The 24,875-nt window shown below is 40.9% G+C and overlaps 1 protein-coding gene across 6 annotated transcripts; it reads left to right on the top strand.

The window, feature by feature from the left end:
* Window positions 1–498: 498 nt before the first annotated feature.
* Window positions 499–24,229, top strand: LOC115759735 (platelet-derived growth factor receptor alpha). 6 transcript variants are annotated; one of them, XM_030700759.1, is made up of 19 exons: window positions 499–524; window positions 13,114–13,329; window positions 15,477–15,985; window positions 16,910–17,066; window positions 17,503–17,880; window positions 18,260–18,411; window positions 18,534–18,714; window positions 18,777–19,246; window positions 19,611–19,637; window positions 19,963–20,272; window positions 20,336–20,785; window positions 20,852–21,331; window positions 21,412–21,571; window positions 21,904–22,121; window positions 22,188–22,457; window positions 22,526–22,775; window positions 22,839–22,911; window positions 23,130–23,280; window positions 23,548–24,229. In XM_030700759.1, exons 2-19 carry the CDS (start codon window positions 13,263–13,265, stop codon window positions 23,973–23,975), a joined length of 4,731 nt encoding a protein of 1,576 aa, XP_030556619.1. In that variant the 5' UTR covers window positions 499–524; window positions 13,114–13,262; the 3' UTR covers window positions 23,976–24,229. The 6 variants fall into 6 exon arrangements, with proteins under 6 accessions (XP_030556619.1, XP_030556616.1, XP_030556617.1 ...); XM_030700756.1 differs by having other exon boundaries at window positions 23,392–24,229; XM_030700758.1 differs by having other exon boundaries at window positions 500–524; window positions 21,997–22,121; window positions 23,392–24,229.
* The last annotated feature ends 646 nt before the right edge of the window (window positions 24,230–24,875 follow it).

The raw sequence follows: 24,875 nt of genomic DNA, 5'->3' as shown, positions 1-24,875 counted from the left end.
TTTGTTGATAGCATCTTGTGCTCTAAGCTAATACTTTTTAATTCATTTCAGTTACTTTAATATTCATAGGTTTAGCACAATAAATTCTATCATAAACAATGTCCCCAATTCACATATTTGAAAAGTAAGGCGCCAAATGACAGCACGCTGCAAGGCTGATTGCTACTGCACTTAGCGAGCACACTGCATCATTTAGTACATGCTGCAGCGATCTGGCAACGCTGCGCGCAAGCTTGCCGCAGTGTGTCGCGCGTTTAACATTAACATATCACGCTTAACATTTAGTTCAGTTTAACGACTCGCGCCGTGCAGACGTTACGAACGCTCGAGTGCGCGCCCAAAACGGCCAAACGCGGCTTTTGCGATTCCATTCAAAGAGTGCAAAGCACAAAAAATATTGCGATTTCATAACAAGCAGAAAAGAAATTTAAAACAAAACGATTTGCTGACACAAACAGTAAACAAATAAATTTGTTGTGCGCCTTTGTCAATTTTGTTTTAAGTGAAACGAAATCAAATCAAACGTAAGCGTTAAAAAAGTGCAAAATTCTAAAAAATTATATTTTGAAAAAAAAAAAATATTATGCCAAAATCGAGTGAGTTAAAAGTGCTCATTTATCAAAAGGTGCTAATGCGTGGCCTTAAATGAAAATACGATAAAATAAAATAAAAAAAAACAAAATTAAAAACTGTGTGGCTAGAACTTTGTGCAAAAATAAAGATAAAGCTAGACAGCGGAAGAGAGACAGAGAGAGGGGAAGCGGGAGTGTGTGTGTGCGAGAGAGAGAGGCGGAGCTGGAGAGCTACAGGTGGTGACAAAGCATCAAAATGCGAAAGCAAATTTTCTGTTATATCAATTCAAATGTTAACTCAATACAAATGAATTTTGTGTGTGTGTGTGTGTGTGTGTGTGTGTGTGACGTCTATTGACAGCGCTCAATGTCGCATTTTTTTGAATCTAGCTGCATTTTTTTGGTGCGCCCAGGGATACACACACACACACACACACACACACACACACACACACACACGCACACACACGCACACTTTTATTGTGAGCCGCTATCAGTGACCTCTATAGCTGTGTGCGTGTCGTATTGTTATCAAATTAATTTTCATTGATAAGTGTCTTTAAAACGTAGCTGTATCTGTGTGTGTGTGCGTGTGTGTGTGTGTGTGTGTACGTGCTCATATGTGGGGGCATTGAGGCATTCCAGCGAAACGAGAGAACAAACACGGCCCGGCCAGGTAACCAGGCCGTGATTCATCGCTGTCGTGACTGTAAATGTGAAGAGCTCTTGTTGTTGTTGTTGTTGTTTCTGTTGTTGTTGTTGTTGTTGTTGTTGTTGTTGTTATTGTGGTTAACTGTAGACTGCGTAAGCAGCTGACTATGACAGTCGCTGGCCTGGCTTAATCATCGCTAGCATCTCCCATTTGTATCTCACAGATACTCGCCGTCTTGTATCTAATTACCAAAAATGACGTCTGCGCCTTTGACATGCAGTTGCAGCTGCCAAAATAAAAGAAAACCCAGCAAATCAAATAAAAATAAAACATTAATATTTCAGCTGGAAATGCTGACAAGCATATGCCCTATCAGATACCCTTTAAAATTGTTGTTCAAGGAAATTACAAATTTCGGAAAACTTAATGATATAAGAGGAGCATAGCGACTCCCTTATACATTATATACAGAGTATAGAAAACAGTTAATATTAAAAGCGAAGAAGTTTTTGATGAATCGAGCCAAAGATGTTGAAACTGTTGGGTTTAATTATGAAATTGAATCGAATTGTAAAAAAATGATTCATATAGAATAGAAGGAAAAGTTCTAAGAAAAGGCACAGTAGAATTGTCTGTTAGATGTTTTAAATATTTATGCTCTTTAATATAAACAATTCAATTGATCAATAACAAATAAACTTCGTGACAAAGTCAAAGTAGGGTATGAACAAAAGACAGTTCTTACGCTCACGTTTTTCATTCTTTTTGGTGTATTTTTTGGTATCTTTTATTTTTTGGCAGACAAGTTTTGGAAACAACTTTCTTAAACCGGTTGCGAACAAGAGCGAGGGCTCCAAAATAAACACTTCGAATGCGCTGTGTTATCAACTGGCCCGAGTTCATTTCCGAATGACAAGCAAATGTTTATTGATCCCCAAATGAGTCAGGCTGTGCAACCAGCAGATACAAAGATACAGATACTAGGCACAAAGATAAAAAGATACAAAGATACAACCAGGCTCGAATCTAAGATAAAAAGAAACAAAGTTACAACCGGGCACAGGCTGGAATCAAAGATAAAAGATACAAAGTTATAGCTAGGCACATGATCGCATACAAGATAGAAAGATACAAAGATACAAATATACAATCAGGCACAGGCTGGACTCAAAGATGCAGATACAGCTAGGCACAGGATGGAATCAAAGATAAAAAGATACTTAGATACAGCTACAAAGATACAGCTTGGCCCAGGCTGGAATCAAAGATGAACAGATACAAAGATACAGCCGAGCACAGGCTGGAATCAAAGATAAAAAGATGCTTAGATACAAATATACAGCTTAGCCCAGGCTGGAATCAAAGATAAAAGATACAAAGATATAGCTAGGCACATGATCGCATCCAAGCTAGAAAGATACAAAGATATAGCTAGACACAGGATGGAATCAAAGATAAAAAGATACTTAGATACAGCTACAAAGATACAGCTTGGCCCAGGCTGGAATCAAAGATAAAAAGATACAAAAATACAGCTAGGCACATGATCGCATCCAAGATAGAAAGATACAAAGATACAGTCGAGCACTGGCTGGAATCAAAGATACTTGCACACACACAAATTGTATCTGTTTGGCAATTGGGTCAGCTGCTCAATTGCCCGCTGTGTCCGATTTGTTTATTAAAGGCAGACTTCGTGCGGCAACACTTGAGCGAACACTTGCCCCATTTGTCCATCATCCATTCAGCTGCCACAGAATGCTAATTGCTGCTGTTGCATCAATCACTTCTGCTCTGTGGCAAGCTGTCTGGTGCGGCAGCAGGAAATGCAACTATTCGCAGCACTTGCCGCAGTTGCCGCACTTGCCACACTTGCCACACACGCCCCGCGGGCAACAAATGCTAACTGTTTTGATAAGCCGGAAAATCAATAAAGCGCAAGTACTTACACGGAAAATGGCCAACAGCTCGCATATTTTCACAACTTTTCACACCTTTTCTGGCTTTCAGCATGGCATACCATATTATCGCTTTTCCTGGTATCCCTTAACAATATATATCAAATTTATGCCAATTGCATTACTTTGAACTCGAATACCCTACACTCAGGGCATATGCTAAAACTGCAGCAGTTGGCAACGCAAGAATTTGCGATTTGTGCCCGCGGTTGGGGAAACATTTAGTAAATGGACTAAGGCAGCATAAATAAATAAGTAAGGCTCCAAATGCGAACATCTCTGTTGATGCGAATGCTCAACTGCGAGATACCCTAGGATCAGATCAAAATAGGTTAACGTATTTATCTAACATCTTTGTCTTTTAGATTCCATTTCTAATGTGAAGAGACACAAGAAAGGTTTAAATTTATTTTGTGCACTTTCTTTAGTTCTGCTCTTTTGTGTGTTTAGCATGGAATTACCTGAAGTTTATTTTGATGAGGTTTACAGGAGTCAACATGCCAAAATCTTCAACTTCAACTAATTTAGTCGCTGACTGAAATAGTTGGGATGAATCGACTTGAGACACCTAACTGCATAGTCGAGCATACCCTCCCATATGTTGAATACAGGGTATTTACAACAGGCCAGCGCTGTCGCTGGGAGAATAACAATTTTAAGCCAGGCCATTGAGCTGTCTGTTTGCTCAGCCTGGTGGGTGGCCATGGCAAAAGAGGGGCAGAGAGGGTGGTGGGGAGGGTAGGGGAGGTTGTTTGTGGCCAGGTGAAAGAGTGGAGCCTAAGCTTGGCTAACGTTTTTGGTCATAACTCTTGGCTTGGCTTTAAAGCGTTGCCTTTCACCTGGCGTGAAGAATTTGCCAGCTATTCATAATGTTTATTTAGAAGTTTTCAAGTTTTCAAGTTTTCCTGTTTTCCGGCACGTAAATTGTGAAAACTTGCCTGCAAAACAACACTAAAAACTTAATCCCATTTCGAGCACAGAGCGCAGCCCAGCCGACGGCCCTTTTGCAGCTTGTTCTCATTAAGATTTTGATTGTTTTTTGTGGAAATGCTTTTCCGTGACCCAAATGCGCCAGCACAAAAGAAAACTGCAGCCGGCGAATATGAAAATGTTTCTCAAATATTTATTTATTTATTTATGAAACGAAAAGTCAACAATCGAATGCAAGTTTTTGGTGCCATTGCCAGGCAGTCGAACCAAAAACTTGTATATAAAAATAAACCCGCAACCACTTGGGGATTATTTTAGCAATAATATTCGCGGCATTTGTTGTTGTTGTTGTTGTTTATTCTGTTTACATGCCAAGAATATGGCTAATATACAAATCGGGCAGCGCGCCAACAAATTGCCACGAAAGATGTTTCTATTCGAAAAGATATTAAACAAAAGTATCTCAAAAGAAATAAAACAAAAGTATCTGAAAAACACTTAATCGACGCGACACTGAAATCGAAAGCGAAAAACTAATTCAAAGATTTCGCTTGAAGTCTCAAGATGTGTTTTACCTACTGACCACATTATGTAAGTCACATTTGTTAAAGCCCCCGTCGCGCACTATGAAAATTTCCAGCTTGCCTCTGACTCATGCCTCAGATACATTTACCGTTTCAGCTATTTTGTTACACTGCGCAAAAATAAATGTGTTTCATGTGCCCAACTTTTGTTAAATGTTGGCCGAAAATTGTAGCTGTGTATTTTCACTTTTGATTCGTTTGTAATACGCCACTTTCTTTGCAATTAAAAGCCAACAGGTAACTTATTTCCGTGTACTTACCCCCCCCCCCCCCCTACAGCACACCTCAGCTCCCCTCGCGTCAACTTTTTTGCATGCGAGTCTCTTGCCGCGTATCTTTTGCAGCTTCCCTACGTTTATTTAATGCCAAAGCTAACTGTATACGACTGCTTAGATAAGCGAAAACCCGCACATACACACACACACACACTCGCACACACGCACACTCGATCATTGCAAAACACATGTTAAACAATGTGATAAGCCCTGCGACTGTTGCTGCCAGATACAGATACAGTATCTTAAGCGAGCCCGCACTTATTGCGAGCCCGAAAAAAAAGGCAAGAAAATATATGTGTGAGACGGCCTTTATCTGGCAGCGGGAAGTACGGGAAGGGGGGTAGGGGAGGGGTGTGGCAAAAGGCCGCTGGCTGTCGCTCTGTTATTCTTGCCAATTTATCAAAATGCAAAACTTTGTTTGTTTTGCAGTTGTTGTTTATGCAACTGTCTGCTAGATTAGCTGCTGCTGCTGCTGCTGTTGTTGTTGTTGTCCGAGATGTTGTTGTTCGTGTTGCTGTTGTTGTTGTTGCTGCAAAGAAACTGCATTAGACTTAACAGCTCGCCCGCAGTTGCGCTCGTGCCTCTCCGCGTGGGCGTAACCAGCGAGAGACAATTGCGCAACCCAACTCCAAGCAACCCCCCGCTGAGTGTGTATGTGTGTGTGTGTGTGTGGGGGGGGAAGTTGCACTTGTTGCCCCGCCCCCGAGCAGAAATGTGTCAACAACAGCCCACGCCACGCGCTGCAACAAGCTTATATTTCGGCTCATATATCACAATTAATCGAACAGCTCGGCAAATGTTGAACAAAGATTGGAACAAACCTTAAATTGTGCCAAGAACAACAACAATTGTCGTTAGTTAATTAATTAACAATAATTAGCAAATACTTTCGCTTCAACGTGTAATTGACATATTTCGCAAGCAATGTTAAGACAGATAGAGTGAGAGAGAGAGAGAGAGAGAGAGAGGGAGAGAGAGAGAGAAAGAGAGCATGACAATAAGCTTAGCTGATATATTAACTAGACAGCCTTAAGGCCTAGATAACAGCTCCTAAGAAACTTACACTATAAAAAAAACAACACACACAAATTATAAATAAATAAAATATAACAGTTATATTCAAGGCAGTTGGGCATCAGATATCAGATATCTAAAGAAGATATATATAAAAGGAAGATACATTTTCATATAAATTTTCCATTTCCAAAGCAATTCTTCTACAATACAATTATTATTATTAAATCCTGATAACAGTTGAGTTGGCTTAGGAGATCTTTAATCGGATCAGCTATATGATATAGAAACTGTCTACCAAATTAAAAATACCAGAAGATTCTTTCAAAAGTATCTATCAGATACATTTGCAATGACATTCTATTTAAGTTGCAGAATTTTCATAAATTCCATACAACTTTTTTCTCAGTGTACGCATGTCTCTAATAAGATACGAAAATGTGCCCAACGTAATTCTAATTGCTCTTTAGCTGAATTCACGCCCACACAACGCGACTCTTAAGTACGACAAAAAAAACACACACACAAAAAAAAACATAAAAAAATAACACAGAAAAAAGGGAAAACTAATGAATTAGACAAAAGCTTGAGTGTGGCATGTGTTTCCAGCTAATTTCGTCATCATTTCGGGAAGCACGCGAATCGCGTCATGGCCGGAAGATTTTTTGGAACCATCTAATGATAATGCTTAGAGCAGAACGCGAGTCCATTTCAAGTGTAATTAAACGCCTCACAAACTGAATGTGCCAGCTAATAACCAAATGGGTTAACGAACGAAGTGTATATAAAAGTTGGAGCAACAGGTTGAAGGGACTTAATACATATATACAAACATATATATATATATGTATACAGAGTACAGAGTATAATATTGCTTATCATATATCATATTACAAATATAAACATTTCGGGCTTATCTTAATCACAGCTTCCAAAAAGTATTATTTATATATATTTAAAAAAAAAAGAATATTATTATGAATAAGAGCTTTTGGGCATAAGTCTTATGCATAGTATATCCAGCTTCTATATAAAGTTCTCAAAAAGTAAATAACAAGCATGATCCTAAAACTCTTCTTCTTAAAAAATAAATTCTGTTCGATTCCAAAAAATAAAAGTAACATCTTTGAGCTCTTCTTCTTAAAATATAATTTGCACATTAATTACAAAAAAAAAGTATAAATATCTTTAATCTTTTTTAAAATACAATTTTCGAGTGATTTCGAAAAAATAGTAAGATCTATAAACTCTTCTTCTTGAACAACAATTTGCGTACGATTAAAGTAAAATATTTGATGTGTTTATTTTAAAGCAATAATTTGCAAGGTATTCCAAAAAAAAAGTGATGATAAGTAATATCTTTAATCTCTTTTCTTTTTCTGCACCTTCTTAATACTATACAATATGGCAATAGATGTTTTTTTCAGCAACATTTCCAGTCGCATTTCTCTAACCAAGTTCTGTGCGCCTAAGCCAAGTGCATGTGCCCATTGAACTGAGGACCCATAAGACTTAGGAATCGCAAATTTGGTATATATAATATGGATATAGATTTCTAGATAACTACACACACTTCCACGCAATTGGATAAAAACGTAATGCAATTGTAGGTTTTGGTTTGCTGCTTATCTATTTAGTTCAGCTTTCTCTCAGTCTGGGTATTTTTACGGGGTTTTTCTTTTCTCGCAAGTCTGTCCGCCCACTCGCTTCTTTTGTTATTGTAGATCTTCGCTGATATGCAGCTAACCTGGCTAACAATTGACAATTGTTAACAATGATTTATGAGTCGGAGGCGAGGCCCGCCTGCCGGCTGGCTGTCAATCGGCTTTGGCCAGAAATTGGCTGAAACCACAATAAATCGTTTGTTGGCCCGAATTTGCAAAATTTTCAATTTGCGTGCATAGTTTGCATAGTCTGAATTTTAATGAGCAGCCCGCCCCCGTCCAACCGCCCACACTCCAGTTCCAGAAATTGCAAATGCTTGAAAATATTTCCTCATATTTCTTTTTCGGCTGCATGCATTTCTTTTTCCTTCTTTTCTTTTCAGTTGGCTTAAAGCCAGCGAATTGTTGTCGCTGTTTGCATTTGTATATTTTTGTTGCTCAAGCAGTTTTTCCCATTAAGTTGTTGCGCTTGCAATGGCAAAACAATTGTGCTGGAAAACCACTTGACTTTGCCGCAAAGGTCACAAGCTCTGCAGATACTAGATCTAAATGCGGACACTTAGTTGGAGAACAATTTATGGAATTTTTAACTGAAATCAAGAGTTTTGTGCTCAGAAAAAGTTGAAACTTGTTTCATATATCAACAACTTTTTTCTTAAATACTCAAACTTAAATAAACAATCTCAGAAAATAACTGATATTATTGAGTATTCAAATTCAAGAAATTCTGTACTTAATTTAAGAATTTTAAATTTTAAAAAAGTTGAAAAACTTATTGCATATCTAAAAAAACTTTTATAAAGACTTTCACTTAAATACCGTAGCCCATCTTCTTAATAAAAAAGTTGCAGTTGAAGAAAATTTCAATAAATTTTAAACTTAAATCAAAAATTGTTTTACTTAATTGAAGAAATAAAGAGTTGCCGAAATCTGACTTGAGTAGAAGTCTTAATTCTCAAGCTGAAGAACCCCTTTCTATTCCTTTCTATTTCCAAAACTAATCTAAAATCGACGCTTAATTTAAGTCTGTTAAGTCTTGCAATAAGTAAAAGGCACTTAAAACCAGTCAAAATCCAAGTTTTTCTTGGTTTTGTAACATTTATAATCAGCTTAACTAAGAATATTTATAAGCGAAATGTGAATTCTGTTCAAGTTGTGCGCGTATTTTCCGTGGAAGTGCACAGCTCGAGGATAAAAACGAAATAAAAACGAAATGTGCGACACGTTTGGCCAACAATTTTGTATTTGCAATCGTTAAGAGCGAACATAAAAATTCAATTTAAGACTGAAACGAGAATGCGAACCGAAATTAGAGTCCAAAATGAAATGGCCAATGGCGCTGAGCATGTGAGGGTCAGTCGACAGACATGCCGCATTATGTGGCAGCCAGGCACGTAGGGGAAAGCAATGTGGCAGCAGGTAGCTAGCTGCCTCCAATTGCTGCACAGAACGTGACAGCCACAAATCTGTTGCACATGCAACGCAAAGTTTTCCATAAGCAGCCAACTTCTCGCCGGGCCAGCCTCAAAGTGTCCAAACTTGCCCCATAAACAACAATGTACCCAAAAAATAAATTAAAAAAAAAAAAAAGAAAAAATAGCTAAGTGCCTGGCGCTGAAAGATCTGAAACAAGCAACGATCCCAGTATACAAACATTTTGTACATCAATTCGAAGACTTGAAAAGAAAATATATTTATTTCAACAATTGCAAAGTGATTAATATGATCGAGTACACTGGGAGAAAACTCAAGCACAATTCAGCTCAATATAAATGCTGATTAATAAATTTAACAGGAAGTGAAGATTGGGAAAATGTTTGGAAATATGATAATATGAAATGATACTTAGGTAAATAAATTTATTATATAAGGTACGAGCAGAGTCTTACCACAAGCAGACATATCGAATTTCATACCCCGTAGAAGCTATTCTATATTTTTTCACTTGGCTTAAGATTTGTTCAATTGTGCTATATACATATATACACTTCCTCTTTAAAGTCATGTGAGAAGTAAAGATCATAAAATGTGCGCAGATCAATTGAAAACAAATAAAATTTAAGCGACAAATGTTAATTCTTTTCCATTTTGAGCATTTTGAGCATTCGAGTGTTGGATATATGGATAGTTCAACTATTCTAGGGGGAATTCGGGCCAGCCCTAACGGGCCCCAGCAAGTCATAAAACCGGTTGTCGCTTCACTGGGCCGCATTTCAATTAATACGCAAATATTGTCGTTTACATATGTTAACAGATTTTCATGCAGCAGACTTTTACAGTGTGATCTAACATACAAGTGTGTGTGTGTGTGTGCTACGCGTGTGTGTGTGTATGCATTGGGGGAGTGGGACGGGCTCTAAGGCGTCGCCATTGACGTGAGCCGAGTGTGACCGCTCGAGCGTTTAGCTGATGACGTCATAGCACAAACAGAACGGTCATAAACATGCATGTTAAATATTGCCATTTTCTTGTGCCTAAACATATTTGATTTGCGGTTACGTGTAAAACAAAATTCGCCCAAAAAAATTGAAGTTGAATCATAGTTGATTCAAGCAATAAATTAAATCACATTTCAAATAACAATGGACAGCAGTTGATGAGCTCCTTGCGCCCCAGAGAGGGAACAAATGAAATCCGTTGCAATTGTCGCTAATTGCGCAGAAGGCAATTGCTGGCCAGAGCTGGCTGTGGGACCAGGACGGGCAACTGGTAATTAGGCGGGGCTGTGGGGTTTGGGGGGTAGCAGGCAGTCAGAGGAGGCTAAATATAGCCAACAGCAACTGTTGCAACAAAAAAGTGGCCAGTGGTATGCGTGAGCGCCCTTGAAAATTGCAAAAGTGGGCGTGTCGCCATGGTAACTCCACGACAGCGATGCAACAACAACGTCAACGTCAACGTCGACGACAACGACAACAACAACAAAAAGGCAGCCCCAGTCGAGCGACAACATGAGGAACAGCCCCAGAAGTCAAAGTCCAGGCAACAACAGCATGTTGCTGGCAATGCAGCCACATGGCAACATGTTGCCAGACACATTTCATAGGAATAGACGCCGTGCGCAATTGAAATGAAAATGATCCAAGCAAGTTTTCATACGCTACGTACAAGCACAGCACTGGGCATAGCCGGCAACTGATTCGCTTTGTCGCAGAAACTTTTTTCGCTTTTTACTATTGCTTGAAGTTAGATTTTTAGTGTAAAAGGTAAACATTTTCTAGGCTATTAAACGCTCATGCAAAGTACTTGAATGTTAAGCGCTGCTGCTAATAACATTTGAATGTTAACTAAACAGTAAACATGTATGTGTTCCTGTTATTATAATGCTACATAAGTAGAGGAAATTTAACATTTACCAGAAATAATTTCCTTGTAAAGAAACACTGCTGCTAAAACACATTAATGTTAAGCAACTGTTATGATAAATGTGATAAAAGGGAATTGTGTATGCCATGATGTTGTTCTTACAGAGAATATCCCTAGCGCTGCAGCGCTGCTAACAACATTCATGTGCATGTTATGCTAAAGGATCAGAGTGGCAAATGTTACTTAATAGTTATTTTTAGCTGTTTAAAACGAGATATAAAGTTTTGAGATATGACCCAAGCTAATTCTATTATTAGTTTAGCCGCAGAGCATCTGCTGGCCACTTACAATCGCTCTGCTGTTCTGCTGCACTGCCATTAAGTGCCAGCCACATCACGGGCGAGCGATTAACATAAGCTGCCCTTTCAATTTGGCTGTCAATATTTGCACTTGACCAAAGACTATGTAAGTGCCTGCAATGTCACTCAGGTGAGCTGCTTGAGTACATTAATTAGCTGATAGCAGCGCGCTGCTTATCAGCAGGAGATGACTCATGTGTCCTTATGTCCTGACAAAGATGAATGCCTTTTTATTTGCCAGCCGAAAAGGCAATTAACCGACACCATATACATGCAGCTCCTTTCTAGTTGATTTCTACGGTCTTGTTTGGGTGCGCCCCCAAGTAATACAATATATGAAATTCCTGTTTATACGCTGTACACATGGGCCACTTGTTGTCAACAGAACAACAGCTGTGCCAGGGGGCGGCCGGGGCGGATTGGATGGACGGATTACGAGCACATTTATGTCCGTGCCCTGCCATAAAAAACGACAATTGCCTGTTCCAATTTGTGTGTTAGTCAACTTGTTTAATTGTGCATGTCTGGTTGTCATTTAGTGCACAGCTGGGCACGGAGACGGCCACCCACACAGAGTTATGACTGTAGTCAACGCTAGCGAGTGCGACCTGTTGCTGCCCTGTTTTATTGGTATTACACTTCTGACATTCGACATTTGACATTTGACCCCAGCACGCGACAGATTGCTTCATTTTCAGCTGCGGATATCATTTACAGCGGATGTAAGAGATTATGCACAACAACATACTTTGCGACATCTTGCAACACTGTGCGTATGCGTAACGCACAAATTTTTTGTTTTTTTTTTTTGTTACCCTGCGTGCGCACACACTCTCCCAAATTGAAACGTTTAAAATGGGGTAGATTGGTTAGCTGCGTGTGTATGTAACAGTCGCATCGATGTCAGTCGATCTCAGAGTTACTTGAAACATAGCCCATTATCGATATCTCGTCTCTTTGCCGTTAAAGCGTTAAGAATCCCTTAATTTGAGCATATCTCGGAGCTAGAGGCCCCCTAGTTAGAAATGTAGGCTTTTGTATAGTTTACATTGATTCACAATATTTCAATTTTACACTTTAGGCTTTAGTATTTGCACACACTTGCATGCAAGACTTATGCAGCTCAATTTTCATGAAGATCGGACAATAAGATCCGAAGTTATTCAAGCACTTGAATTTATTTGACGAGTACTTGTTACAGCCGCTTGGAGCTGCGTTGAGGGTATCTTCTGGTCGAGCACTGCCGGCTCTCACTTGTTTTTAAGCATAGTTTGTTTTTGTTTATGCGCATACATACGATAAACTGGAGCTGTGATAATGCTACATCGCACAGATTAACAGTTCAGCAGTCCATACTGGCAAGATGTATTCATATGCGCTCATTAATAATACAATTATTTTATCAGCAACAACATAAACAATATGAATTCCACAGTGCTATCCTGAAAAAGTCCATTGAAAGCCCGACTCGTTCTCAGATTGGGAATTCAGTTGCTTTTCAATGATTGCGCGTAACGCTCGAGCGGAAAACTCCAAGAATATTGTAAACGGATTAAAAAACAGTGTTGTGAATTGTTGTGAACAGACAGCTATTTTTATAAATAATTTAAAAATAGATTTTATATAGCACTTGCCGCTCAGGCCATTGGCTAAGACTCGAACTGAGATTCGAATCCGGATTGATTTTAAATAAACTATAAATAAATAAATAAAATTGTATAATAAATATGTACAAAAGTTACCAAAATAGAAAAAAGTGAAAACGTTAAACAAATATCGATCTCAACTATTTCTTGCAGTGCATTCAACCCAACTCCGCGCACTAAGTGATACTCGAGCCATGGCGCTGCCTTGCCAAATTTTGTAAAATATATTAAAAACACCATAAAAACCATACACATATTCAAATATTACAAATCAACAAATATCATAAAACATAATTATCAAAATGCGGAAACTCTTGTATGTGCTGTTAGGCCTTATCGGGATCTCAATATTCGACCGCTTGGAAGCATGTAAGTAACGATTTTTTTATACACTTCCATGTACTTCCACAGAATAGAAATCAGAAGTCTAGGGCAGATAATAGTTATGTATGCAATTTTATTTTAACATAGTATTTTCTTATGATTATTTGAAAATTTTAACGAACCGCAAGCAATTTCTGAGAATTGATAAGTGCATAGAGCAAACAATATCCGCAAAAAGCGACAAGGCACTCGCTGACAACGACTTTTGTATGCGCTATAGAAAACATGCTCAAATAACTTTAGAGTATTTGAATGCTTGGCATGCCCTGTTTAGCATTCGGTTGCAGGGTATGCTCGGCAAAAAAACGATTTAAATGATGACCATGAAATGCTTAACGCTGGCAATTTGCACAATTAAAATGTGCGCATACATATATAGATATATATATATAAATATTATGAGACTTGATCTCATATATCATGTGTCTAAATGTCGCCTCGTTATATTCTATGAGTATTTATGCGATCCACTTGGACTTCAATAAATGCGGGCCTTGCTTCCTGTCAAATACACACACGCAGCGAGAGGGACTTTCTTATAATTTATGATCCACGCTCGATTGCCTCATCTTTTCCCGATCTTCCAATCTCTATGGAGAGCCTTAAGTGAATCGCTAGACACAATTGTGAACTTCGAACGATCGTTGATAAGCGAAATCGCTTTCCTCTTCTCTTTTTTTTTCGGCACTGGCGCCGACTATTAAAACGATCAGCATAACCCATTAAAGTGTCAGACATTAAAATGTGTCCCCATACATATATAATTTAGTGTATGCCAGCCATATTTATTGTGCGACATATCTATTGCATATTGCTTGCTTAAAATGTACTAGAGCCAAGCTGGCACGACGGCGCAATACCCTGTACACAATGTTCTAACAGCTTAGATAGTAAAATATCGACCTAACTAGCTCTTAAACTGCTAGCAGTGGCTTTTAAACTGTAACATTTGAAAATATCGATATATGTTAGCTTTGTTGATGATGATCATATAGAATATACACATAAATGTATATGCCAAATTCGGAAACTCAATATACCCTCATCTCGAATGTGAACAGTGTAAAATCCAACCAGATCCAAGAACTTTATGCTATCAGCAGCGCTCGCTTTCTCTTATCAACAGTAAACAAACAATTTTTATAAAAAAAGCAAAATATATCAAGAAAGGAATATGAAATGCATACGTGCCTTTCGAGCTACAGCCGTGATCTGAGTATGAGCCTGAGTCTCCGATCGAGAGCTGACGCGGGCGCAGCCAAGCATAACGGCTGCTGTGCCCATATCAATGGAGATGAAGCCAATGTGTGTGTGTGTGTGTGTGTATGCGCAATGGGGCAATTTGAACGAAATAACAGTCGATAGCACCACCGTTGAACAGCACTACGAAGCCACGTTCCACAACACTACGAAATTCTGAATGGGTTAGCGATATTTGCTGCTGACCTTGAAATAAATATATCGCAAATAATGCCAAGAATGGGAGAGAAGAAGAGAGCGAGAGTGTGAGCTAGCCTACACTCTGTAAACAAGTCTACAAATACAATTTGTAGAGAATTTATACACACATAGATTTCTCGTTTGGAGAGAAAGGGAGAGTATCAAATTCGCAATAGCTGTTGCCTTGTAGACATGCCTATTATTATATAGGCAAGTACTAATACCAACACATATAGTCAGGCATTCGATACTTCCACCCTCCCCCTCGGCCATACTCTCTCACTCTTTCCCTCTCCACATCTACAAACCCCTTGTATACATACAAGTAAAGAATCTATAGAATCTAAAGTATTCAAGTATCGCAAATAATTTAAAAGCATTATGAAAATATAAACCAAATGGTGGACTAGCAAATACCCTGTGCTCGCCCTAAGACAAGCTTGGAATTTGTTTTATTTAATTAGAGCCCATACTCCATGAGAAATTGAACTCCAAGCCTGACTGGCAGATACCACGTAAGATAGAAAAGTACCCTAAGGCTCACATGAAATATTTGCAAATTGTTGGGAATTGAATTGAATAAGACTCCAAACATAATTTCCTTAAAGTTCTAGCCATCTTCTAATGAGATAAAGATTATAATAAAATAATAATAAATAATTGGTATTTGATTTGATGATTATTTTATCTAGTGCCACGTCCTCAAAATGACTTTGAGGATAATGATATACTCTACAATTGTGGCGGCGAAATGGGCGTGCCGCTTATAACGCCCTGCAAGGACTCTCTCAAGCTGGATGCGGGCACCTCGTACACGCTGCAGTGCGAGGCCAGTGAGCCCATCGATTGGTGGCATGGCCACTATGGACACAAGCTGAGCGAGACATTCGACAACCTTGGGGATCCACAGCGTCCCTATGGCATTAGGCTGACGCTGGACGAGGTGAGCGTTGAAAATGTGGGTGCCTATTACTGCATCAAAAGCTCGCTGGGTCTGGATCCGAACAACTGGACCGAGGAGACGCTGATCGAGCTGGTCAACAACAATGAGGCCAGCACCATCTATGTGTTTGTGAATGACAAAAGCAATTTGCTGGCGCCGCTGGAGCCCATCATCCAAGCGCGACAATACTCCGAAGTGATAATACCCTGTAAACCGGCCATGCCCGAGACGGAGGTGCTGCTGACATTTAACAGTGATGTAAGTACTTGCTCAGATCTCATTTAGCTTATCAGATTCACACGCTTTTCACGATGACTTTCGATTTATGTACTTCGCGCCGAGCAGCAAGATAAAATATACTCAAGTATGCTTCATCTAAGCCGACATAGTTTCTACAATAATGCAAGCTACGATCCCAAGGTGGGATTCAAATTGTTTGTCACTGACACAGTGCCCGTCTACTTGAAGTGCAAACCGAATAGCACGACTAAAACAAAGGATCCCAACATAGAAATAATCTATTACAGTAGGTTGAACTTAAACTGTAACTAGTAAATAGCTGTATTATCGCTGAACGATAGACATAATCTGTAGTCTTGTAGCATTAAGCATAGAACATGTAGACTGCACAACTAGAGTAGAAGAATGGGACCATGCAGATTTTTTTGTCGACAGGTCCAAAGTCATCTCTGTTATTGTTCGCGTCCAAGAGAGTAAGAAATACATATGATTTGTTTGGTAGAATGGCATTGCTGTCTTTTATCTCGCTCGCACTACGGGAAACTGCTTTAGCTTACGCTCAGTGCTCTCTCTCAGGAACGAGGACGAGTTTGGACCTGTCGACGAAAATATGCATGGTGCCATTCTTTTAGTCTAGCTGTCCAGTCCATACGTTCTATGATTAGTGCTTGTAGTCAGCCCCCATACAATATTTGATATCGTTTGTACATATTACATAACCATAAATATATATAGGTTAATATACATCTATATAGGTTAATATACATACATACGTATTAGTTCGCGAAGCAAAGTTTAGGAGCGATTTTTCAGGTTTGTTGTTCACTTGAAGGAAAGTCTTGTCATTTAACGCTTTCTCTATCTGCTGCACACCCAACACATAACATTTAATATCTGTGATAAATCTGACGATAATGTATATATATTGTGCATTGTCCGTAGACATTTTCCAGTGAGACAGCCGCTCGATATGATCCGAAACGCGGCTTTGTTATCGAAATACGCAGCGTTACCGATGGCGGTGAATATTACTGCGAGCCCAAAATACCCTCGCCGGATAATGAAGAGGAAAGCACGATCATAGTTGTGCGCTTTATTGGTAACGGTCACATTGATAGTGAGTTTTTGCACCCCAAAGTTTGTGATTTGTGATTTTTTCCGTCCATATGTGTCGTAAATATTGCTTTATTATTTTCAAAAATACTCGTATTACTCTCAAATTTCTCAAAGCGGTTATTGGATTTGCACCTTCTATGGCTATGGATCAAAGTTGTTCGAAAATTGAATCAAAATTCTTAAATGCATTAATCACACGCCACAAGAACACAATTACACACACATGCACACACACACACACACACAAGTACAGTAGTTCTTGGTGAATTTAAACCCGTAAATGCTTTTTAAATGTGAGGTTATGTGTGCTAAATAGATTCCGATATCTATCGTTAGCTACTCTATTATTGCTAATTATTTCTACTGTTTCTATACCTGTATTATTACCTGACTTATTAATATGGCTAACACATTCTCAGCATTCGGATTGGATGATAATACTTTGGTGCCGTCTATGATGTTAACTAACATAACGCACGATGAATTTAAGGTTATGGTTATCGCTGGTGAATCTATCAATGTTACTAACAGTGTAAATGATACCGTTGCACTAATAATCTCTGGTGCTGGGCATGTTGCAAACGCTATCGATAACGTGATCGATAACGATATCGATAGCGATAACTATACCGATAACGTAACCACCGAGACCCAAGACCCAGAAACTGACTACTCATCCTCGTTATCATCATCCTCGTCCTTCTCGCCATCGTCGTCTTCTTCGCCGCGTCGTCCAAAGCGCAGCCCCACGAAGTTGGCCCCGATGCAACCCTTGCCCTCAAGGCAACCAAAAGGGCGTAAGTTGTTGCGCTTGTCCCTCACTTCCCGTTGTTTATTGTCTTGTTCTGAATGTCATGCATTTTCGTATTTTTATTTTTATTTTTACTTTTGCTTGGGTTTCTGTGTTTGTTTTAAGGGATTTTTCCGCTTGTGATTTGACTTTTTTTTCGCATGTCAAAAATAATCTATTATTAGCGCTTTATATATAAACAGTTAAGCCTTACTTCAGATTCTTATGCGTCTAACCAAAACCTGAGCGTCCATGTATTTAACTAATATTCCCTAAAACCCGACTAACCGCAATGCATGTAGCTGTAGATACGCTTGCCAAACCCCAATTAGTTCTAGTCTAAGTATTTGTCTCTAATAACGTAATGCTCTCTGCGCGCACAACAGAAGCGACCGATCGCCTCAACAAGCCCAACATAAACTCAACATCGCGTGGCCATGTCTACGAGGGACAAACATTCCAGCTAGTCTGCGAGCTGTCCGCACCGTACGGCGTTTCCTACGACATGCACTGGCTTGTTCCGGACAAGGTGGACAAGGTAGGTTTGTCGATATCTATCCATCTACCGATATCTTAGGGCTAATAAATAAAATACACGCAAGAAACGGAATCCTTTTTCTAAAAAGCAACCTAATCGAAAGCCCATTTCAATATTCTCAGTTTCGATACAACTATACCGAGGCGCTGTTCGACGAGCGAGCCAAGAATACCACCCACCGGGTGGGTCGCAGCAAGCTGACCGTGACAGATGCCAGGTTGACCGACAAAGGAGCCTACAAGTGTGTCGTGAGTGACTCGTTTAGGAATATGGAGTACGCTTCCTACAGGATGCATGTTATGCGTAAGTATTCCTCATGTTGCTCACCCTTCTAGAAAGCAAACAAAATAATTCCAACCTAACAGAGCCCAACTCGAGCTATCTGAAGGTGTCAGAGCCCTCGAATCACTATACGGTGCACGAGCATGTCAACCGTACTATACAGATGACGGCCAACTTTGAGGGCTTTCCGCAGCCCACCTTCAAGTGGTACAAGCCCAACGGCATTGAGGTCTGGGACACCGAACAGAACTTTCAGATACTTGCCACCGAGACCAGCACAACGTTGAAAATCCAGAATGCCCAGCTGGAGGACAGCGGCAGCTATGTGCTCAAGGGCACCAATGGCATTGATGTCAAGCAGCTGAGCTTCAATGTGAGCGTCATTTCGGGACCTGTTCTCAGCATGGATGATGTCTATGTGGTCGCCGGCCAGGAAGCCCATCTCAATTGCAGTGTCAAGTCGTTTCCTCAGGCTGTTGTCACATTCCTATTCAAGCCCTGTAGCCTCAAGCCGCGCTGGCCCTCGTGTGAGCTTGCCTCGCAAAACTTCAGTGTAAGTATTGAATAGTCTGTGCAAGCTACGAAACCTTATAAACCAACTAAACCGATCAAGCTATCCGCCCTAACTAACAGAGAGTTTAACATAATATTATCAAGCTATCGGCCCTAACTAACAGCAAGTTTAACATAATGTTATCCCTTCATTTTTTTTGTTAAAAAATATACTTCGGCTTGGATAATATCGAAATAATATACTATGCAGTTCCTAACAAACTCCACTCACTAGTTATTTTAAATACTAAAAAAAAATTTTGTAAATTCCATATATCAAATTTATCAATCTTCAATTATTTCAATACATTTTCTTTTGATTTTGCTCCTGATTTTCTCTTCGCGACAAACAATTGCCCTTTCAGTCGGAAACAGTTCAGGAAGAATATCAGGTACTAGGTTTGCTTAGGCTAATCATACATATATGCTTTTAACCCAAACGAAATATTCCGAGCCGAAATTGGGAATATTTAACAGTAATGCTGTTAAGCAACAGTGGCAGCTGTTAAGGAGCAGTTGCTCTTACAGACTTTGTTAGACAACTCTTAAGCTTAACAGCTGTAATGTAAAGAGAACAGAAAAATATTCGTTATGTTTCATTTGTGTTGAAAAGATTATTTATATTGTATACCCAGCATCTTTTTGACTAGTAGCAAGATGCTAATAATAAGTTTTAGAATACATAGAATAAACTAACTTCTATATAATTTTGATCAGTATAAGACCAAGACGCGTCCCGGACTGTTAAGCGTAGAGTCGATACACGAGGCCATTTTTACGCCCGATAAGCCTGGAATTATTATTTGTGTGGCGCAAAATCAGATCGACAATAAGCTGGTTACATCACAGACCAGGGCACACGTCCTTTTGGGCACAATTGCCGAGAACATTAGCATATCCGGCCTGGATCCAAATCGCAAGATAGCCAAAGGTGATCAGGAGAGCTTCACTTGCGCCGCCTTGGCATATCATTTCGATGGAAATCTGGAATGGTATCTCGACGGCGAACTAATCAGCGAGGGTCCAGGTAGGTGCACTGACTGATTGATTGATTGATTGACTGGTCTTGATTGATCGTTCTTGCCCCTAGATGTTGAGCTAGAGACGAACAGCACGGAATATTCCTACACGAAGACCCTCAAGTTCCATGCCATTGCTGACAAGGATCGCGGCACCTACGAATGCCGTGCCCGGTACATCAATGACCCGGACAAGTACGATAGTCGCGAGATTACAGTCTATGTCCACGATCCAAAGGCACCACAATGGTCCTACACGAATCTCAATGCCAAATCGAAAATCGAACGCAACTTGGGTGACTCGCTGATACTGGAGTGCAAATCGAAGGCTGTGCCGCAGGCGAAGGTGAGCTGGTACAAGGACGATGTGGAGCTGTTCGAGACGAATCGCACACACCTTGTGGAGGACGGCACCAAGCTGTTGATACCCCATCTCTATCCCAAACACGATGGCATCTATCGCTGTGTGGTCGCCAATCGCCTGGGCAGCATCGAGAACTCCGTGACCGTGGTGATTGCCAGTAAGTTAGAACCTTCGTAGAGATAGAGCCTCAGCTTAATTTGCGACTGTTTTCCGTCTTTTACAGATATTCCGGGCGTGAGCAAGTTATGGATTTGGGTGGGCGCCATCTTTTTCGGCGTACTGATTGCACTCTGCGCCTTTCTGGCCGTACGCTATCGGGAGGAGCGCAAAAATCATTTGGCCTTAAAGGCCGCGGGACTGGCCAACTTTGTGGAGGGCGATGTGGAGCAAATCAATCCGGCGCTGTCACTGGACGAGCAAGCCGAACTGCTGCCCTACAATCGTGAATTCGAGTTTCCGCGCGACAAACTGAAGCTGGGCAAGCAGCTAGGCGCCGGCGCCTTCGGTGTGGTCCTCAAGGGCGAGGCCGAGGGCATACGCAGCGATGAGCCCGTCAGCACCGTGGCTGTTAAAATGGTTAAACGCACCGCCGACGCGGAAGTGGTGCGCGCCCTGGTCTCCGAGCTGAAAATCATGGTGCATCTGGGACAGCATCTGAATGTTGTAAATCTATTGGGCGCTGTTACCAAGAATATAGCAAAGCGTAAGTTCCCCTCGACTTTCACTATAGTTTGTCTAAATATGTTACTCTGCGTTATTAACCTAATCCTTAAACTTTACCAGGCGAATTGATGGTCATTGTGGAATATTGTCGCTTTGGCAATATACAGAACTTTTTGTTGCGCAATCGCAAGTGTTTTATCAATCAGATAAATCCCATAAATGACCGCATTGATCCCAGCATCATGACGCAACGTATTTCGGACAACTTTGATTTGCATCGGTAAGTTAATGGTAACCGCATGGTAACCCTAACAGTAGGTTTACAGCTAATGTTAACTAACATTGTTCTTGTTTCTTCTGCTAAAACTAATACGAATTGTGCTAACAAACGCTCTAACTAAACTATGCCCTAATCATTAACTAATAACAACAACAAACAACTTACCCCAAAATACATCCAAACACACAAAACCTAACTGTGCCTGTGCCTATGCCCGTGCTTGTGGTTGTGGCTCCGGTTATGTTTATGGTCTACTCCTCCTCTATGCACTGCTCTGAACCTGCTAAATGTGTCTGTGTTGTGCCCAATATATATTAACCGTGTGCATCCAGTGATGGTGGTGGCTTGAAATATGTTAACGTCGGTTTCCCGAACCATCCATATATCAATCACGTAAACAACAACTATACGCACACTCATCGCAGAAACTCCGACAATGATCCACGGTCGGGCACTCGTGCCGGCCGCACCGTAACCGGCGGCAGCACCTACGATCGTCAGCTGGACACCTGCGCCACAGAGGCAACCGTGATGACCACAGTGCCAGAGGGTAAGTGTCGGGGATCAGCTACCTATAACCAGTTCGGTTGCTTGACGAGCGCACCTTTCCGTACAGATGAGCATATCATGTCCAACAACTCGATACAACCCGCCTGGCGTTCCAACTACAAGACAGACTCCACCGAGGCGATGACCGTGACCACCACCGACCTGTTCAGTTGGGCCTTTCAAGTGGCGCGCGGCATGTATTACCTATCCTCGAAGAAGGTACTACACGGCGATCTCGCAGCCCGTAACATACTGCTCTGTGAGGACAATGTTGTGAAGATCTGTGACTTTGGTCTGGCACGTTCCATGTACCGTGGCGATAACTACAAGAAGTCCGGTAAGTGAAATTGCATTTATATCTTGGCATACATACAATTAATAAGAAACCTCTTCTTTTGCTTGCAGAGAGCGGCAAGCTGCCCATCAAATGGCTGGCGCTGGAATCCCTGAGCGATCATGTGTTCAGCACCTACAGCGATGTCTGGTCCTTTGGCATTGTGCTCTGGGAGCTATTTTCGCTGGCCAAGGTGCCCTATCCGGGCATAGATCCCAATCAGGAGCTGTTCAACAAGCTAAACGACGGCTATCGCATGGAAAAGCCGCCATATGCCAATCAGGAAGTCTATGAGATAATGCTCGAGTGCTGGAGGAAGAAGTAAACAATATTGCATTATCTTCTGATTAATTTTATTAATTAATACCTTTTTCTCATGATAAGTCCCGAGAGCAGACCTTTGTTCAATGTGCTGGAGCGACGCTTTGCCAACATTTTGGGCGAGGATGTGGCCAATGTAAGTAGATCTCCATATACCCAGACTGAAAACCGAACAGGTTTGAAACTAGGAAACTATGCTCAAACTGGGTGCTTATCAGGTTCACGAACCATACTCAAAGCCAGGAAGCGGGTTACAATTGTGAACTGAACCACGGGAAATTTTATTTGGGTTTGAAGCCCAGCTATATACCCTTCTACAAATTATTGCAACGTATTTGTTTTTGGTTTCCGCAGCACTATCTGGATTTGAACGATCCGTACATGCGCTCGAACACGGAGTACATGAAGAATCGGCCCACGGACTATTTATCGCTAATGGGCTCGCCGGATGAGTTTGCACCAGCGGCGCCGCGCTATGTCAATGGGCATATAGTGCCCGATATACGTAAGTACATATGGAATGCTTGCTTGGATGTGGTCACTAACCGCCTGCACACACACACACACACACACACACCCACCCACACACACATCCTTCACACTAACCCGTTCACAGGAATCGAAGCATCACCCGATGATTACCTACAAATGAATGCCGAGAACAGCACCGCCATATTTTCACCCACGCGTCCCAAGGGCGACGCGAATCAAAGCACAGAATTTGCCGATTTGCCAGCCATAGAAACAAACGAAACCTCTTTCACGTTCCCAGATACGCGCACCGTCGTGGGCCAGCATTCGCCAACGCTGGCCAACAATATGGACAGCAGCGCACACAAGCCGATGCGCCGGAAGAACGGCATGCCCACCGTGGATGCAGCGGATCAGGCGCCCGAGGAGATACCCATGCTGCATCGCACCTCCACATCGGATGGTGAACGCAGTCCCGAGCAGGCGCGCCGCTTTCCTCAGGCGCTGAAGCAGCAATATGTTACGCCCACGCCCTCGCCACGCCATCACATCGAGACGACGCTCAACGGGAGCAGCGAGAACTATGTGAATGTGAAGCCGCCGCGTAAGAATCTTGTCAACAAATCTGCGCCCGGTGGCAGCAGCAGCAGCAGCAGCACAGACGCCTTCTCCAATCCCAGCTACCAGCCGCTGGCCGTTGTTAACGAGAAGCAAGAGCGTAGATATTAAATCTATATTACTTAAGAATAGCACCGGGTGACACCGGGCATGTAGAGCCTAACTAATTAGGCAAAGTCGCCTACACAATCATCTCCTTACAGTGACAGCATTTCGTATAAATCATTAAGTTATAATACTACTTAAAGCTCTATCTTTATATGATCTACCCTAGTGTTTAGTTAATTTTAAGTGAAAATGTGTGTAAATATGTTTTACTCATTTAGAATGTGTATAATAATAAAAACAAAATCCGATTAACTTACATGATCTTTTCATTTGAAGGTATGAACAATATTTGCTGGAACGCAACTTCTTTGTTTCCATTCTTTAGCTCATTTAGATCTCCATGTACCAAGACTGCAACCCGAACAGGTTCGAAACTATGGAACTATGTCCCAGCCAATACCCAAACCAGTTGTTTATCAGGTTCATGGACCTGGTGTTCGGTATTTACCTTCATTGAAAAATAGCTTCTGTTGCTCAGGTTTCGCGGTTTCCAAACTTTGACGATATTAATCTTTAATTTCTAGAGCATTCTTTTGTACTTGTGCCTTAGCGCTGGCCAGCTGCGTTGTGTTCCAGTTTGCTTGGAGAATTTTTGGGCCACATCCTCCCAGGATTTCGTTTTGCCCGTTATAGTTGTGGAATTTTTCGTGACATTATAATTCGCATTTATTAGCTGCAGGAGTTGCAATTCTTCCCATTTTGTGAAATTCTTGCCACGTTGTCTCTTGTGCCTGTACATCGACATTATATATAAGGAATCGCAGTTAACAAATATACATAATTTACGGTAAATTAATTTGCGAACAATTGTTTACATATTGCATTGCAGGGCTGCATAAACTATTAAGGATGGTACGCAGTTCAGACTTTTATGCCATATGGAAGGCTTAGTACGCGGGTCAA

This window comes from Drosophila novamexicana, unplaced genomic scaffold, assembly GCF_003285875.2.
Source record: "Drosophila novamexicana strain 15010-1031.04,08,12 unplaced genomic scaffold, DnovRS2.1 tig00000387-arrow-pilon, whole genome shotgun sequence".
NCBI classification, from domain to species: domain Eukaryota; kingdom Metazoa; phylum Arthropoda; class Insecta; order Diptera; family Drosophilidae; genus Drosophila; species Drosophila novamexicana.
The sequence above is the reverse complement of the archived record's forward strand: the minus strand, read 5'-3'. Positions and strand labels throughout refer to the sequence as shown.

Coding starts and splice junctions, on each gene's coding strand:
- LOC115759735 (XM_030700756.1), top strand. CDS start 13,263: ATGCGGAAACTCTTGTATGTGCTGTTAGGCCTTATCGGGATCTCAATA. Junction 22,458..22,525: donor CGATAACTACAAGAAGTCCG/GTAAGTGAAATT, acceptor TTTTGCTTGCAG/AGAGCGGCAAGCTGCCCATC. Junction 22,776..22,838: donor CTCGAGTGCTGGAGGAAGAA/GTAAACAATATT, acceptor TCTCATGATAAG/TCCCGAGAGCAGACCTTTGT.